At 45.9% G+C, this 15,183-nt stretch overlaps 1 protein-coding gene across 1 annotated transcript; it reads right to left on the minus strand.

Annotated features, from left to right (window-relative positions):
• Positions 1-4,994: 4,994 nt before the first annotated feature.
• Positions 4,995-12,138, minus strand: spag6 (sperm associated antigen 6). The gene is made up of 11 exons (XM_056584652.1): positions 11,948-12,138; positions 11,722-11,817; positions 11,391-11,557; positions 10,252-10,435; positions 9,702-9,907; positions 9,312-9,485; positions 8,829-8,981; positions 8,188-8,379; positions 7,413-7,529; positions 6,723-6,868; positions 4,995-5,926 (listed from the first exon to the last, which is right to left on the minus strand). The coding sequence occupies exons 1-11, from the start codon at positions 11,970-11,972 to the stop codon at positions 5,863-5,865; spliced, it is 1,524 nt and encodes a 507-aa protein (XP_056440627.1). The 5' UTR covers positions 11,973-12,138; the 3' UTR covers positions 4,995-5,862.
• Between the last annotated feature and the right edge of the window lie 3,045 nt (positions 12,139-15,183).

Here is a 15,183-nt window from a genome sequence, read left to right on the forward strand (position 1 = left end):
GTTTACATTGAACCTCTCCTCTGTTATCGTTGTTGTCGTGTTCTGTTTACGTCGGACCATGCGGTTTTATGGAAAACGGTCAATGTCATTATTTTTATGACTATATTTAGGTATTTGTTTTGTTCGTTTCTCTCATACCATTCGTTTTCGGGAACGAAGCTTTTTGATTTTTTTTTGCTACCGTCTCCGCAGCGATGTGTCTCGCGTCCTGCGTTCATTGTTTTGTTTTTGTTCATACGTTTTGACTTGTTGTTTTTATTTAGTTTTTTCATGTTTCCCTTTTTGATGTGAGAGGTTACGAGTGGGACGTTGTGTGCTTTTGTTTGAGGTCAATGCTAGAGGTCAGAGGTCGAACTCACAGCACAGCTTGAAACCATTCGATTTGGTTTTGGGGAGGAAAAAAAAATGCAGACTTTGAGCGGCGAGTCGTTGAGCCTCGTCCAATGCAATCGCTTCGCTTCAGGAAGTAGGAGGCAGTCTTCCAAAAGGCCAACAGCCAAACTTCCCCCACCGGATTTTAATGGTTTCCCCCCCGTTGTTTCAAGCCCTCCACTTAACTCATCTTATCTCTCAATCGGGCTCCTGCATCCGTCAGTCATCTTTTAACACCGCCCCCGTTGCGGTCGTTCTTGCTGGTCGCTTTCTGTCGTCCTTACTGGTTTAAAAGGTATTAAACTTGTGGAAGAAGCTTTATTTCTTTTTATCACACAAGAGTTGTCCCAGCGATACACAATACACTCTGTGCACCCGGGCCAGTACAGGTCCGGTGTAAACGCCTGTGTTCAGCGCGTCATGCGTCTCCGATGTTTGCGATTGGCCCACCTAGGTTGCGCTCTTGTAGCGCTATGGATGAAGAAGGGAAGTCTGGGCTGGTCAAACTTCCATAGAGGGAGGGGGAGCGAAAGGACCGACTGCCCTGGTCCAATGCGTTTTTGGACTTAAGTCCCGGGCCACAGGCACCAAACGGGGTCAACAGGCGGCTGTGGTTGATGATAACAAACCCCTGACTGCTGTAATTCCCCGTTCTTTTTTTTAAATTGGGTTTTCCCATTGGAAATCCCCCCCCCCATCGCCCCTAAAGTTCTCCCCCGTTGCCATCAGCACCTTACTTACTCCTAATCACAGAATAAATAAGTAAATGTTGCACTTTTATTTGCTCATTTGTTATTCCCTCTTTCTCTGTTACATGCACAACATAAAGCACTGTCCCTGGAGATCCAATACACCCCGCCCTCCTATCTAGTCGCGCTCCCTGGATGTCAGAAGGGATTGACTCAAAATAAATAAAGGAACCGTTCCAATAATAATTGCACCTTCGCACCTATCTGACCGAGTGTTATTATGAGTGTCCGGTTGGGGGGGTCACATCGTGTGTGTGTGTGTGTGTGTGTGTGTGTGTGTGTGTGTGTGTGTGTGTGTGTGTGTGTGTGTGTGTGTGTGTGTGTGTGTGTGTGTGTGTGTGTGTGTGTGTGTGTGTGTGTGTGTGTGTGTGTGTGTGTGTGTGTGTGTCAACAGAAGACAAAATGAGCGGGATGTGTGTGGGGGGGGGGGGGGGGGGGGGCTGTGTGGGTGGGGTCAGCAGCCGCGGGTTATATAGTTGGTGTTGTTCTGAGTACTTATGGTCCCGTCCGGCCAGTGGATCAGTTCTGGAGCCTGGTGGATGCGCGTGCTAACCCCCTTGTGTTGTTTTTGCTGTTGTTGTGGTTGTTACTGTGGACGTTGATGAACGGTGGTTTTATCTGTGTTTGGATCTGGGTGGATTTATAATGTATCAATGTCTCAATTTCTGTTTGTTTGTTTTGAATGTCTTTCTTTTTCTTATTCGGTTTGGTTGAATTGTTTTTTTTTGTATATTTTGCACAAGAGGAAAGGAACCAAATGTTATGCATATGATCCCAATTAGTTGATGTGGTCTTAACAAGGGAAATGCAATATTATATGTGTATGTACGTGACAAGACTGTGCGTGCGATGTTGTTCAACATTTATGGGTAACCGACTAAAACAGAAAAAAATTCCCCCAAAAAAAATTGTACCATCGTTCTTCTTGACTATTCTTAACCCATGCAAAAAGTTATATTCACATTTATATTTTTACATTGCATTTAAGTCGTGAAATATAGTTGTATAAAATTAAAAAAGCGATAAACCCTTCCCTTCCCTGCCCTCTAGAGAGTGTGTGTGTGTGTGTGTGTGTGTGTGTGTGTGTGTGTGTGTGTGGTGGTCCTGTGTTGAATGAAGAATGACACTGCTTGAATTTGTACAAAGCTTACTATAATATAAACATGTACTGTAACAAAGAGGAAAAAGAAGGCAAAAAAAATATGCATGTCGCAGGACTGAGTTTCAATTCGTTCTCCTTCTGTGCTCTTGTGTGTGTCGTCTCGCGGCTCCATGTCCACGGTTTGATGTCCGCGTCCCTCTCCCCCACTCTCTCGACCTGTCTGCTCTCTGATGTAAACAGTGTGCTCCATGCACCATGCTTCACTATACCTGTTGTTTTCATTATATACACTGTGCAAGAGGTGTGCCTTTTTATTCTGAAAATTATTTAATTTTGTATTTTGTAATCCTTTTGTTCATTCTTTTTTTTCTTTTGTTCGTTCCTATCTTTTGTTTTTTAGCAAAAGGTAAACAGATTATTTTAATATTTTGAGGGTCTTTTATTTTTTGGTTGCTTTTACATTGTCTATTGTAGGCTTTTTATTTTCATCTCTGCCACCTCCTTCGCCACCAAAAACGCTAAAGTGTTATCGTTCCATGGGAAAGTTCATTAAACCACTCATGCCAAGACCACACTTAGCCATGGTGTTTTTCAACTCAACCTGTTGGCTTGATTTTCTTTCTCTGAGTGAACCCTTTGCTCCAATTCTATTCTTTCTACCCATTAAGGTAGGCTACATTCACATGTCCTATGCTCTCGAGAACTGCCAGCAAAGCTGCAATTAAATTCTTAGAAGGTGGAGGAGTGCATGCTGGGAGATGGAGTATCTGAAATGCATTAATCCTATGCCTAACGTCATGGATAGTCCACATTCTGGTTGCATAAACAGACACGGCACGCAACTCGTCAGAGTTTTAGATGCTTTGCCATTGCTTACGTCTTGTCTTCTATCATGTCCAACTACTCTCTCCCTATCTGCTTCTTTTTTCTTTTTTTTTACCCTCAAAACATTTAGCTTTTCATTTGATTTACATTCACTTTGCCAAAAGTATTGTGTTGAGCAGTGGAGACTGCCCCATCTACGCTTCAGGGTATCCAAGCTTCAGGAGCTGTGTAGTGTAAAGTGGTTCTGCGCTCCATCTTAATGGGATGCTTTGGTTTAACTAACTCAAATGAACATGTGGGAAGTTCTGAGCTATGTGAAACACGCCTTGTGTCATCTACATGTGGTTTTATGAAGTGTAAAGGGAAACGTGTTATTATTATTATTATTATTATATCAAGGTAACGACTGAAAACTCGTTTGCTATTGGAAACTTTTGCAGGGTGGCAGAAATGGACCTCGGTCTGATCATGGCCACAGTTTAAAATAAAAAGACGTGCGTGTTGTGTCTGACAACGACCACTGGGGCTCATCGTTTCCCATCCCCCGCCAAACCCACCAGCCCTTCCTTTTGAGGGAGAGAGGCCAACCGCTGTTGTGTTGTGTTTGTTGTTCTACACCTATAATGACTATGATATCCATAATAATACACTCCCATTTCATCAGCATTCACTAAAACCAATTAAAGCACTTGGTCTGATAACTCGGCCTGCTCCGCTTTGTTCTTTGTTTGGTTGCGTTCTAAGCCCTTTAGGTAGGCTGTTCTGTAGCTAGTTGAGGCCATGATCAGAAGGACAGCAGAGATGGCTCCTTCCGGCGCTTCAACGTGATGCTGATGGTGCTGTGAGAAGGCAGCGGTGACATCACCACAGCCTAGTGTGAGTACTGCATCGAGAGGCAGCCGCAGATCTTCCTCGTGCATCATGTGACCATACATCAGTATGGTTGTATGCCTCCTTTTTCTGATTTGTTTATTCTCGCCATCCCTTTCTATACATCGAAGCTAGAGAATATTTTTTTTGGCTAATATACTTTGGAAGGAGGTATAAGGGGAAATGGATACGATATTAAAAAGAGGTATAGAAAATGATGGAGAGAATAAAAATCGAGATAAAGGAGGTGTAGAAAATTGATAGGGAGAATAGAAAATCGAGAAAAAGGAGGTGTAACGACAATATGACAGATAATTAAAGATTGGAGAAAAAGGAGTTGGTAGAAAAATGTAGAGAATAGAAAAACCGGGTGTAGAACAATTATGGAGAGAATGAATAATCGAGAAAAATTAGGCATAGAAAAAGTATAGAGAATGTTTCTGCGGTTACTCAAACCTGTTTTAACCAACAGCCCTCACCACTGCACTATCAAGACACATTTGCACATTTTCTCGGAGGTTATACTTTACTTAACAATTCATATGTTACAGAAATAAGACATTTCCCTTAAAGTTAACCTTTCCCCTTCAAGTCCCCCATCATTAATGGCCCTATGTGCTGGGACTCAAACATGAGCTGTTTAGAGTGTTAACCAGCAGCCCTTACCACAGCTCCATCAAGAGACCAGTTTAAAAATTCTCAAAGGATATACTTTACAGTTCACATGGTATAGAAACAAGAGTCTAGCAGCCGGGTACTTAAACGGGACTTGAACCGCGGTCTCCAGGGTTAGCTCAGAGTTACCTCCACTTCCCCATGTACATTGGTTACTTAAATTGCGGAAGTTATATATGAGAGAGCAACTCTCACGGAAATACGTGAACTGTCACGCACTGGGTTGGAGAGAGAGAGAGTGCAATAGACATAGCATTACGATTACAACTAAAGCACACAACCAGAACACACATTTACATATAGATAGCATCTATATTTGCGTGTGTAAGAGCAAAGCATCTCTGTGAAAAATAAATATTTGGCTGAGGGGACACATACATACTGTACATTAGAGAGGAAACGGTATGAAAATCTTGATCACACATACAGGCATACATACATCACTTGAAAATCAGCACATCGATTGCGTATGTTATTTATTTAACATCAAATTATTAAAAGATGCTACATCAACTTAAAAATCAGCGCAGAGGTAGGCTACCACACGATGAACTAGACCATGACGTAGTGTATGAAAAAATTGGATTAGATTTTTTTTTAAATCTGTTATAGCTTGTTTTGCAGAAAACCAACAAAGACGTCGTCATGTGCGACGCAGCTGTTGCAAAATAAAAAGAACCTGATACTTTTTAGGAAAATGGCCGCCAGAGGGCAGACTACACCGGGAAATCACAAAAATGGTTGCATGTGTGGTAGGTATCATGGACCTATTAAAGAAGTAGGAAGGAATGCCTGTTATCAATGGTGGAAGACGGGACTTTGACTTGTTTAACTGTAAGAAACATTTTATACTTCCATTTGATGGTTGATGTTTTTTACTGGCCTTGATGTGAACAACATAACATAGCAAAACAAATCCCCACAAGATTAAGGAGCTGAACCTCAATGACTGCACTTCTTTTGCATTTTAAATTGGTTTAATTGAATTACATGCATAGGAAATAAAATAACAGGTTCTCTGCATTTTATAATAAAAAAGGGACCTAAACATTGATGGACAATCATAAGAAGTCTTTGCATTTTAACAAACGTCTCACATTTCCATGTCTGGTGCCTAGTCCTATCTAAAATTAAAAAATTGAAATCATTTGGCGACAAAGACAATACTCAGAGTACGAAAATCTGGATGATAAAATGTTTAATTCACCGTAGAGACCGGCACTTAAATCTAAAGCGTAAATCACTTTGTGCGGTGGAAGGAGGGTTCATTCACCCTGGCAAGAACTTCTCCGCCCGCTCCAATAGGACTTCCGAGTAGCCTGGTGAGTAGAACCTGCAGCGAAGAAAGCAACACTATGTAGGTAATCTCATAATACCTTTACCAATATGGTGTACCACCCACCAGCCTTCCACTGGAAATGGCAAGAAAACCCTGTTATTCGTAAAGGGAAAGTTAACACCATATCTATTTTTTCACTCAAACAGTTCAGTGAAGTGTTTTTTTCTTTTGACTCAAATGTACCAAACAACGTAAAACAGGGAAACTCTGAATAATACAACAAGTCTGCCACTCAACTCAGCTTATCCTGTGTGCCGTGGGTTCGACCCATGTCACAGTCTAAAAGACTGTCACCATGGCAACTTGTAGGCAGAAGTTCTCCTGCCAAAAACGTTGTTTACTCATCCTTTAATTTAGTTTACCTTGTGGGTTTTAAGCGACGCATGTTTGTGTGCTGGCTATGGTAAAAGGACTGCATTTATAGAGCCCTTTTGTAACCAATGGCCACCCAAAGCGCTTAACAATTTTGCCCAAAATTCACCCATTCATACACACATTCACACACCGACGGCGGCGTCAGCCACGCAAGGCGACAGCCAGCTCGTCGGGAGCAGCTAGGGTTAGGTGCCTCGCCCAGAGACACCTCGTCACTCAGCTAGGAGGAGCCGGGGATCGAACAAAGCAACCTTGCGGTTACCAGCCAACCCGCTCTGCCTCCTGAGCTACATGCCATGCCCCTGCAAAGTGTGTGTTCCCTTGTGTATGTATGTGTGCATGTGTGCATGCATGCGTCTCTGCATAGACCCAACCGCTGGCTGGATGTGCGGGGCGTAACGGGACCGGGGCCCACCTGACGATCTCCTCGGGGTAGCAGTTGTTGATGACCATGATGTACTCCTGCATGGCCGACCCGGGCTCCGCGTCCATCTCCTGCATCTTCTTCAGACCGCCGCTCGTCACGAACAGACGCCGCGCCTTGCTGTCGTGGGGCAGCACCTGAGCGGAAGGTAACCGTGACGACGCCTTTAGCCACGGGGTCACTCAGCCAGTGCACGTAGAGACAGCGGTACAATCTGCAGCGGCTCTCGCTGCAGATTCAACCAGTTGTACCGCTGTCTTCTATGTATATGGCTCTCGATAGTATGTGTAGTTTTATTAAAGGTGACATATTCTACCACCAGGTGTGAGTGTGATTAGAGTGTGATTACAATCCGATTAGAGTGTGATTACAATTAGCAACGTTTGCTACAGTCCACTGGGTAGGCTGGTAGACTGATCTGTTCAGCACACATCTAGGTGGACACGCCCACTTGTGATGTCAGAAGAGACCGATTTTCAAAACGGCTTGTAATGGCTAATCACACTCACACCTGGTGGCATAATATGTCACCTTTAAATAACATTAATTATAATCGTGATTATAAAAATCATCAGCCACATCGTTATTACTCATTTTCAGGACCCGTCCCACACACACTTTAGCGCTGGAAGGCCTTCTGGACCTTGTGGCTGCCCCCCCGCCACCCTGCTGCTGTCGTACCTTGCTGAACTGGCAGAGCACGTGCTTGAGGATGTTGCTCGGGGCCTCGTAGAGGAGGGGCTCCAGGGCGGGCAGGTGGGTGCACTTCTGCAGCACGCTCTTCAGGGCCTTCTTACACTGGGGGGGGGGGCAACGGAGTAAAGGCCGAAGTGTTAGAATCGTATGTCATGATGGGAATGGGCGTTTCAATGTCATTTTCCAGGGGTTAAGGTCCCCCTAACCCCTCGAAAATGGTATTGAACGACCCCCAGTAGGTCAATGTGCCATCATTGACTCCCTATTCCATTGAATAGTGTGGGGATGACCAATGGCGTCGCTCGTATCAGAGCAGGTTTACTGCTGGGATTCCTTTCATTTAGTGGAATCGCCAGCGTGGAGAAAAGAGCAACACTGACTTGCAAAACTGGACCGGGATGGAGATAGTTAACGAGGTGTAATCCTTTTAGTCACTCACCACAGTTAGTGGGCTTATATCAAATTCAGAGCGTAACTCCGTTGAGGCCGGCGTGAGTGTTTAGAGTGCACTTTAGAGGGTTGCTCAATGGAGCCAAGCTAGCTAACTTATCTGTGTAACATGTGAGAGTGTGCGCCTGGTGATTCCAGCTAGCTAACTAAACGTGTGTATCTCAGAGTGTTGCTCCATGGAGCCCAGATAGCTAACTACACGCGTGTCTCAGAGCGTTCTTGATTGCAGTGGACTAACAAGTGGGCTTACAAGAAGTGAGCGCCGGTGCCTTGACTCCCGACCTTGACCCCCCCCCCCCCTCCCCCTAACCTTGACCTGCAGGTCCTCGGAGCTGTTGGCGTCCAGGTACAGCTGCAGCAGCGCGGGCAGCAGGCTGGCCGCCGCCACCGCCCGGGCGTGCTCCGGCGTGTGGCGCCCGATCTGCCCCAGGGCCCAGGCCGCCGCCGCCCTCATGTGGTCCTCCCGCTCCTCCGACAGACACAGGGCCAGCTGCGGCACCCCCTGGGGGGCGGGGGGGCGCAGGGCAGTGTGTGAGTGATGTCATCCACCCATAAACCGGACGTGTGACAATGTGATGACACTCAGAGAGGAAGACGTGCCAACAACATATTTGCGTTATGTCTACGTGTTACATGGAGGTAAGTGTTACTTATCCCCATGTGTTTGACAGACATGTATATTTATGTTTTCATAATTATAGTCACAATTGCGACGGTGTTTGTTGTTTTATTTTTCCCAGCCACAGCTGAACGTCACTTTTGGATTAAAAGCATCTTCTTAGATGACCTCATGTGAATGTTTGTGTTCATGGAACACAATGGTTAAATGGGAGGCACACACACACACACACACACACACACACACACACACACACACACTCACACACACACACACACACACACACACACACACACACACACACACACACACACACACACACACACACACACCTTGGCCACGATGACGGCCATGGCCAGGTTCTCAGTGTGTGCGGCCACGTATCCCAGCATCATGATCCCGGGCAGGCGCACGTTCCCGCTGCTGTCGCCCAGGTAGTCCACCACCGCCGCCATGCCGCCACAGTTCACGATGAACTGGGCCAGCTAGACGTGGATACACACACAGAGACAGCTGCACAAACACGTATAGGCAAGATGACACCAATGCGATAACCTTATAATTTGCATTGTGAGCACATTGGACTCTCTATGTCCTTTCTGACCTTTGTGCATATGTAAACCTATATGTGTGGGTGGTGCTTGTGTTTGTGTGCGTGTGTGTACGTATGCGCGACTGTGTGTGTGTGTGTGTGTGGTTTGTGTGTGTGTGCGGGCTTGCTTGCGAGTATTCGTGCGCATGTGCGCGTGTGTGTGTGCGCTAGCTCCCACGGGTGAGTGCATGTGGGATCCATAGTGTGCCGACGGCTTCGGTACCTCGGGCGTGTGCTTGACCACCTCCCTCATGAGCGTGGTGACGTTCTTCCTGACGTAGTCGTCGGGGTCCCGCAGGCAGGCCAGCGCGGCCGGGAACACCTCCGCCTCCACCACCAGCTCCGCCAGCCCCACAGAGTGCTTGCTGATCTGGCTCAGGGCGGACAGCACATGCCTCTGGGGGAGGGAGGGAGGGAGGGAGGGAAGGACGGAGAGAAGGACGGTCAGAGGGAGGGAGGGAGGGAGGGAGGGAGAGAGGGAGAGAGGGAGGATAGAGTACAGTTGGTTACGGTAGTCTAACGTCTATCAATAAAGGCTAAGGCTGGTAAAACCACACAACTCACGTTTACCTCAGGCTTATAAAGACACACGGGGGGGTCTCGCCGACCTCACCTTGAGCTTGGCGTCCGGGTTGAGGATCATCTGGGCCAGGTGGGCGATGGCGCCGTTGTCCACCACGCTGTGAGCCAGCTCCGTGGTGTGCTTGGCGATGTCGCTGAGGGCCGAGGCCGAGATGCGCTTGAGGGCCATCTCGGGCTCCTGGAGGCAGAGCACCAGCATGGGGACGGCCCCGGCCTCCACCACGCACTGGGACAGCTCTGGGTGGTTAAGGTGGAACCGAAAGAGAGGATTTGATTGTATTAGCCTGGCTCGGTCGGTCGTGATACCATCTGATGCCTTTACATTTAGGGCATTGAGCAGACGCTTTTATCCCAAGCGACTTAAGGTTTAGTTATTGACGCAAAGCAAGGGGGTTCACGGACCCATCACGTCCTTGCGGACCCTCCTCGCGTCCGCCGCAAGGGCTGTGATTGGTCCACTAACGTAACGAGAGTGATTGGTCCCGTGGTAAACCCGACGCAGAACCAAAACAAGGTCACGACGGCATTGAAGCGACCGCGTGGTCACTGCGTTGTTGCGTCAACGTCCCGCCATAACTTACGCTCGTTGTGCCGGGCGACGTACCCCAGGGCCCAGGCCGCCGCCTCCTTCACCCCGGGGTCGAACTCCTCCAGGGAGAGCACCAGGGCGTCCACCCCGCCACAGGCCACCACGGCCAGGGCCAGCCCGGGGGAGTGCTTGGCCACGGCCCGGAGCACGAAGGCTGCTGCCTTCTTGTAAAACCGCTGCAGGGTTCAACGTTGGAGAAGACCTTTTTATCTTTTTTTTTTTTTTAACACTTATCACCGTGGCCGGTGATAAGTGTTGCCGCCGAGTGAGACAAAAAAACGTTGGTTTGATTGAACAGTCACACCGTTCAAAATTAAATTTACTGTTAAGGGCTTGGGTGGCTGGTAGACATTCATAACAAACTGAGAGAGAGAGAGAGAGAGAGAGAGAGAGAGAGAGAGAGAGAGAGAGAGAGAGAGAGAGAGAGATGGGAGAGAGGAAGAGGAGAGAGAGGAGAGAGAGAAGAGAGAGAGAGAGAGAGAAGAGGAGAGAAGGAGAGAGAGAGAGAGAACAGTGATTTGATTGAACAGTCACATCGTTCAAAATTAAATGTACTGTTAAGGGCTTGGGTGGCTGGGAGACATTCATAACAAACGCCTGTAAGAGAGAGAGAGAGAGAGAGAGAGAGAGAGAGAGAGGGAGAGGGAGAGAGAGAGAGGGGGGCGGGAGGGAGGGAGGAGAGAGAGAGAGAGGGGGGGGCGAGAGAGACAAGTAGGAAGAGAGAGAGAGAGAGAGAGACAAGTAGGAAGAGAGAGAGAGAGAGAGAGAGAGAGAGAGAGAGAGAGAGAGAGAGAGAGAGAGAGAGAGAGAGAGAGACACACAAGTAGGAAGAGAGAGAGGTAGAGTGGAGGAAGAAAAGCCTGCTTACACTCATTGTAAAGTGCTCTTCGATTCTAAAGCAGCCGCAAGGCGGAATGCCAAGTTGGTCTGACACACACCCTCCTTATTCAGGAGACTGACCCTAGCAGAGGCCCCCCTCAGAGTAGGAACCTCTCTCTCTCTCTCTCTCTCTCTCTCTCTCTCTCTCTCTCTCTCTCTCTCTCTCTCTCTCTGCTACTAAATGGCCTAATGAACCCTAAAATATATTGAATATAAAATATTATATTTTAAATATTTTTCAAATCCACTCACATTCTGAGAGGCCAGGGAGTGAACCAGCTGAGGGAGGATGTCTCCCTGCACCACGGCCTCGGCCAGGTCGTCGCTGTGATTGGCCAAGCGGCCCAATGCCAGCGCCGCCGTCTGCTGGACGTTGGGAACCGAGTCCAACAGAAGTGGCCGCAGCAAGGTCATCACACCTGGGTTAGTAGGTTGAAGGTGAGGTGACATCGACATGGTCAACAAAACAACAAACACCCAACAACAAACAAACAACGTTAGCAGAATTGCAAGCGACAGAGAGCAACGTGTGTGTTACTATTGCAGGTTGTGCAGGCGTCCATTCATCGTGGTTCAACAGTACCTGCGTTTTGAAGGGTTTCTATATTCTGCGGTCGAGTGGCGAGGTCAGCCACAGTCTGCACGAACTGCAGCCTCGACTGCTGGTAGTGCTCGAAAACTGCAGTCAAAGCGGAAGCATTGTTAACAACCGAATGTTAACTTCGACTTTTTTTCTTTTTTGTCAATCAAAACATTTCTCCCGGGGGGGGAATCGCTTTCGATCCGGAAATGCTGGTGGGGGGGCTTACCTTGTAAAACCTGCCGCTGAGTCATGGTGGCGGAACGGACCGAAACAGTGAATACACTAAGAAGAGGATGTGTATATAATAAAAAAGGCTAGGTAATTTCTTGCTTTAGTTGACTCAGAAACACATTTTCAATGCCCGAGTAAAAACGTACTCGCTTCCCCCCTGCGCGGTCTCAAGTTTGGGGACTGTTAGTGTTGCCTTGGCAACCACGAAACAGGCAGTCGCTGGAGCCCGGAGCTGTGCTTTTGTTTACGTGTGTTGTAGCCACGTATTAGGTTTCCAGGGACAATTAGTCGACCAATCAGCGACGACAGTATGCCTGGTATATAGGCTATTCATTCTGTGAATTAGTTTTGTGTCTGCCCGGAACATTAATAAAATAATAATAATAAACAGTGATTATAAACAGAGTTTTATGTTCGTTTTAAATGTATGTGTCTTATTTCACTGGACTATGATACAGTATTTAGATTAAATGACAAACGCGGGAGATAAATATTGCTATGCTTCTAGTAGGCTCAGGCTTGAAAGAGTCGTCCCTCCATCCCAACACACACAGACACACACTTATTTGAATTTGAAAAATATTTTAAAAGAAATATTAATAATTATATAAATAGTTTTATAAGATTATTATCCCTTTATTTTTGATGTTGATGATTAGATAGATACTTTCTGAATGCCTTGGATCTATAGTACTCCCTCAATGGAAAACCAATATTATCATACAATTATATTTTACCTCAAACCTGGAAAATGTATTTTCAGGATCAACATTTACACATATACACAGTTGGTGGTGTAAAACAACTGCCTCCCTTTCTGTCTCATTGTCCTTTACTCGCAGGCTCAAGAAGGATGGAGAAGAGAACCTAATTTGTCCTCAAGGTTTAAGGTCCTTTGGGAAAAACGAACCCTTTTATCAGGATAGAAAAATACAGATTATATTAATGAATTAACCACATTTTGAAACTTGCTCTTCTTTTTTACTTCCCTTTGCTGGCGTTTTTGCATTATAATGCCTGTTTATCCAGATGGCTTCCTTTAGGGTTCGGGCCTAGTGGATCCTGAAATGGGATGTGGGGGGAATAGTGAGGCATCATCCCTCACCCATCACCGCAGAGTTGGCCCTCTCGGCCACTTTTCTCTCTGTGTGTCTGTTTCACCAGGTTCTGCACGGGTTTGCACCCCTAAAGTCCAAGGATGCCCACCAGAGACTGGTGTAGGGGGTCCCTGAAGCTGCCGGTGACCTGAGAGTTGCCGAGGTCCATCTGATTGGTCGATGCCTGGTAAAATAGGACCAATGAAAAATGTGTGAAGACATCTGCTTACAATTAAAATGGTGGAAATAGATTAAAACCTACGAAACAATTATGTTTGTTTTTTTATAAAGTTAAGGTTAAATGAATGTCTTAACAATAACTTAAATAAAAAAGCTGTCTTTTTTTTTTTTGGAGAGGTGTAGAGGTGTGTGTAGATATGTAAACATTCAAGATAAAGGTAGACAATTTAGAAACCAGATGCTACTCTCTCTCTCTCTCTCTCTCTCTCTCTCTCTCTCTCTCTCTCTCTCTCTCTCTCTCTCTCTCTCTCTCTCTCTCTCTCCCTGTCAAACTGTCGTACAACCACATTTTCTCCGTCTCTTTTACTTCCTCTTTCATTATCCGCATGGTTAAAAACCATGGGCATGACGGACACATGTAATCGGTGACCTCTTGAGTCATAGAAATATTAAACTATAGGCCTAGCCTACAAATAAACAGTAGGCCCAGACGTTTTCGTTTGCCCAGCTGAACCTGGTAGAAAAAGGTCGAATTTTGACACGATTGGGATTGCATTTGATGTCGTTTTATGATGTTGAAAGTGGGAGAGCACAGCATGGTTCTCATTTTAAGTGTAGGGTGATGTGTATGGTGACACTAGCTTTACATGGAATGCAAAGCTACGGCTAGGGTTCATGAGCATTTCTATTACGGTTCTATCCAGGGGGATTTCTCATTTCTACTTTTGGCATTGCCGGTTTATCGCCACTGCATGGGCTACAAGTTTAAAACGAGGTCACACATAGGCCTATAAAATATATATATTATATGTGACATATAAATATATATATATTTAATATACAATTTGCTTAACATATATATATAAGCCGATCCAACAAATATAAAAGACAACACCAGTCTCTCCTTAATTTTTTAACTTATTGAGAGAAAAAAAGATATAAGCCTGAAACTTGACCTCATGCACTTGACCCAAGTAGATCCCCTCTTTAGGCTATGGCGGTGTTGAATGTAGGCTATAAATACAAACGTTTGTAAAACTCGACAGACAACGACCGTAGTGCATTGAACTCGCGATATGTAGGCCTAATTACCTCGACATGGTTTACGACTTCGTCCTCAAGTCAAAGCTTTTGGACCAAACAGGTTGAGTCTATAAACATCCAATGTATTTACCTCAAACCGTATCAGAACCACGGTGTGTTCGTTTACCGGCCTTGATGTGAGCCCTGCTGCGGGCCCTTGACCTCTGTGAGCCTGCAGAGTGCCTCCGCAGACTGCACCTGTCCCCTTTAATCAGGGCGCTTGTCCCTCTTTAATGTCCCTTCTCACCCCTCTCCCGTTACAGAACGCGTCGCTGTCTCTTTAAATAAATGAACTAAAAAAAAAGATCAAATTGAAAATAACATTGGACACTTTCCTTTTTTTAACAGTAGTTTTGCCTACTACAAGGAGTTGAACGACGTGTTTATTGTGCTTTTGACCTATACGGCTGTGACATTTTTATCTACACCATACACCGTAATTTTTTATTGTAGAACTAAGAGGTTACATAGATGTTTCGTTGTACAAATCGTATTATTTAAATACCCTGATAATTTGCACGGTGTCCAGATCATAGCCTACCGTATGGCCTCATCTCGAGCTTTCTTTATCTGGACTTTGTAGGCCATTTATTTTGGCTTGACCCTAATAACCTCCCGTAGGCCTAGTTAACACTCTAGCTTTTAGCTGAAATAGTCCTACGCCTTTAATCCACGATGACAACTCCTTAGGAAAACCCACTCCTAAAGTTGCGTTGCAGCTTCATAGACGCAAAATATTTGTGTGTGTGTGTGTGTGTGTGTGTGTGTGTGTGTGTGTGTGTGTGTGTGTGTGTGTGTGTGTGTGTGTGTGTGTGTGTGTGTGTGTGTGTGTGTGTGTGTGTGTGTGTGTGTCGTTGTCTGTTTGTCTGTC

This window comes from Gadus chalcogrammus, chromosome 23 (genome assembly GCF_026213295.1).
Source record: "Gadus chalcogrammus isolate NIFS_2021 chromosome 23, NIFS_Gcha_1.0, whole genome shotgun sequence".
In the NCBI taxonomy this organism is placed as follows: Eukaryota; Metazoa; Chordata; class Actinopteri; order Gadiformes; family Gadidae; genus Gadus; species Gadus chalcogrammus.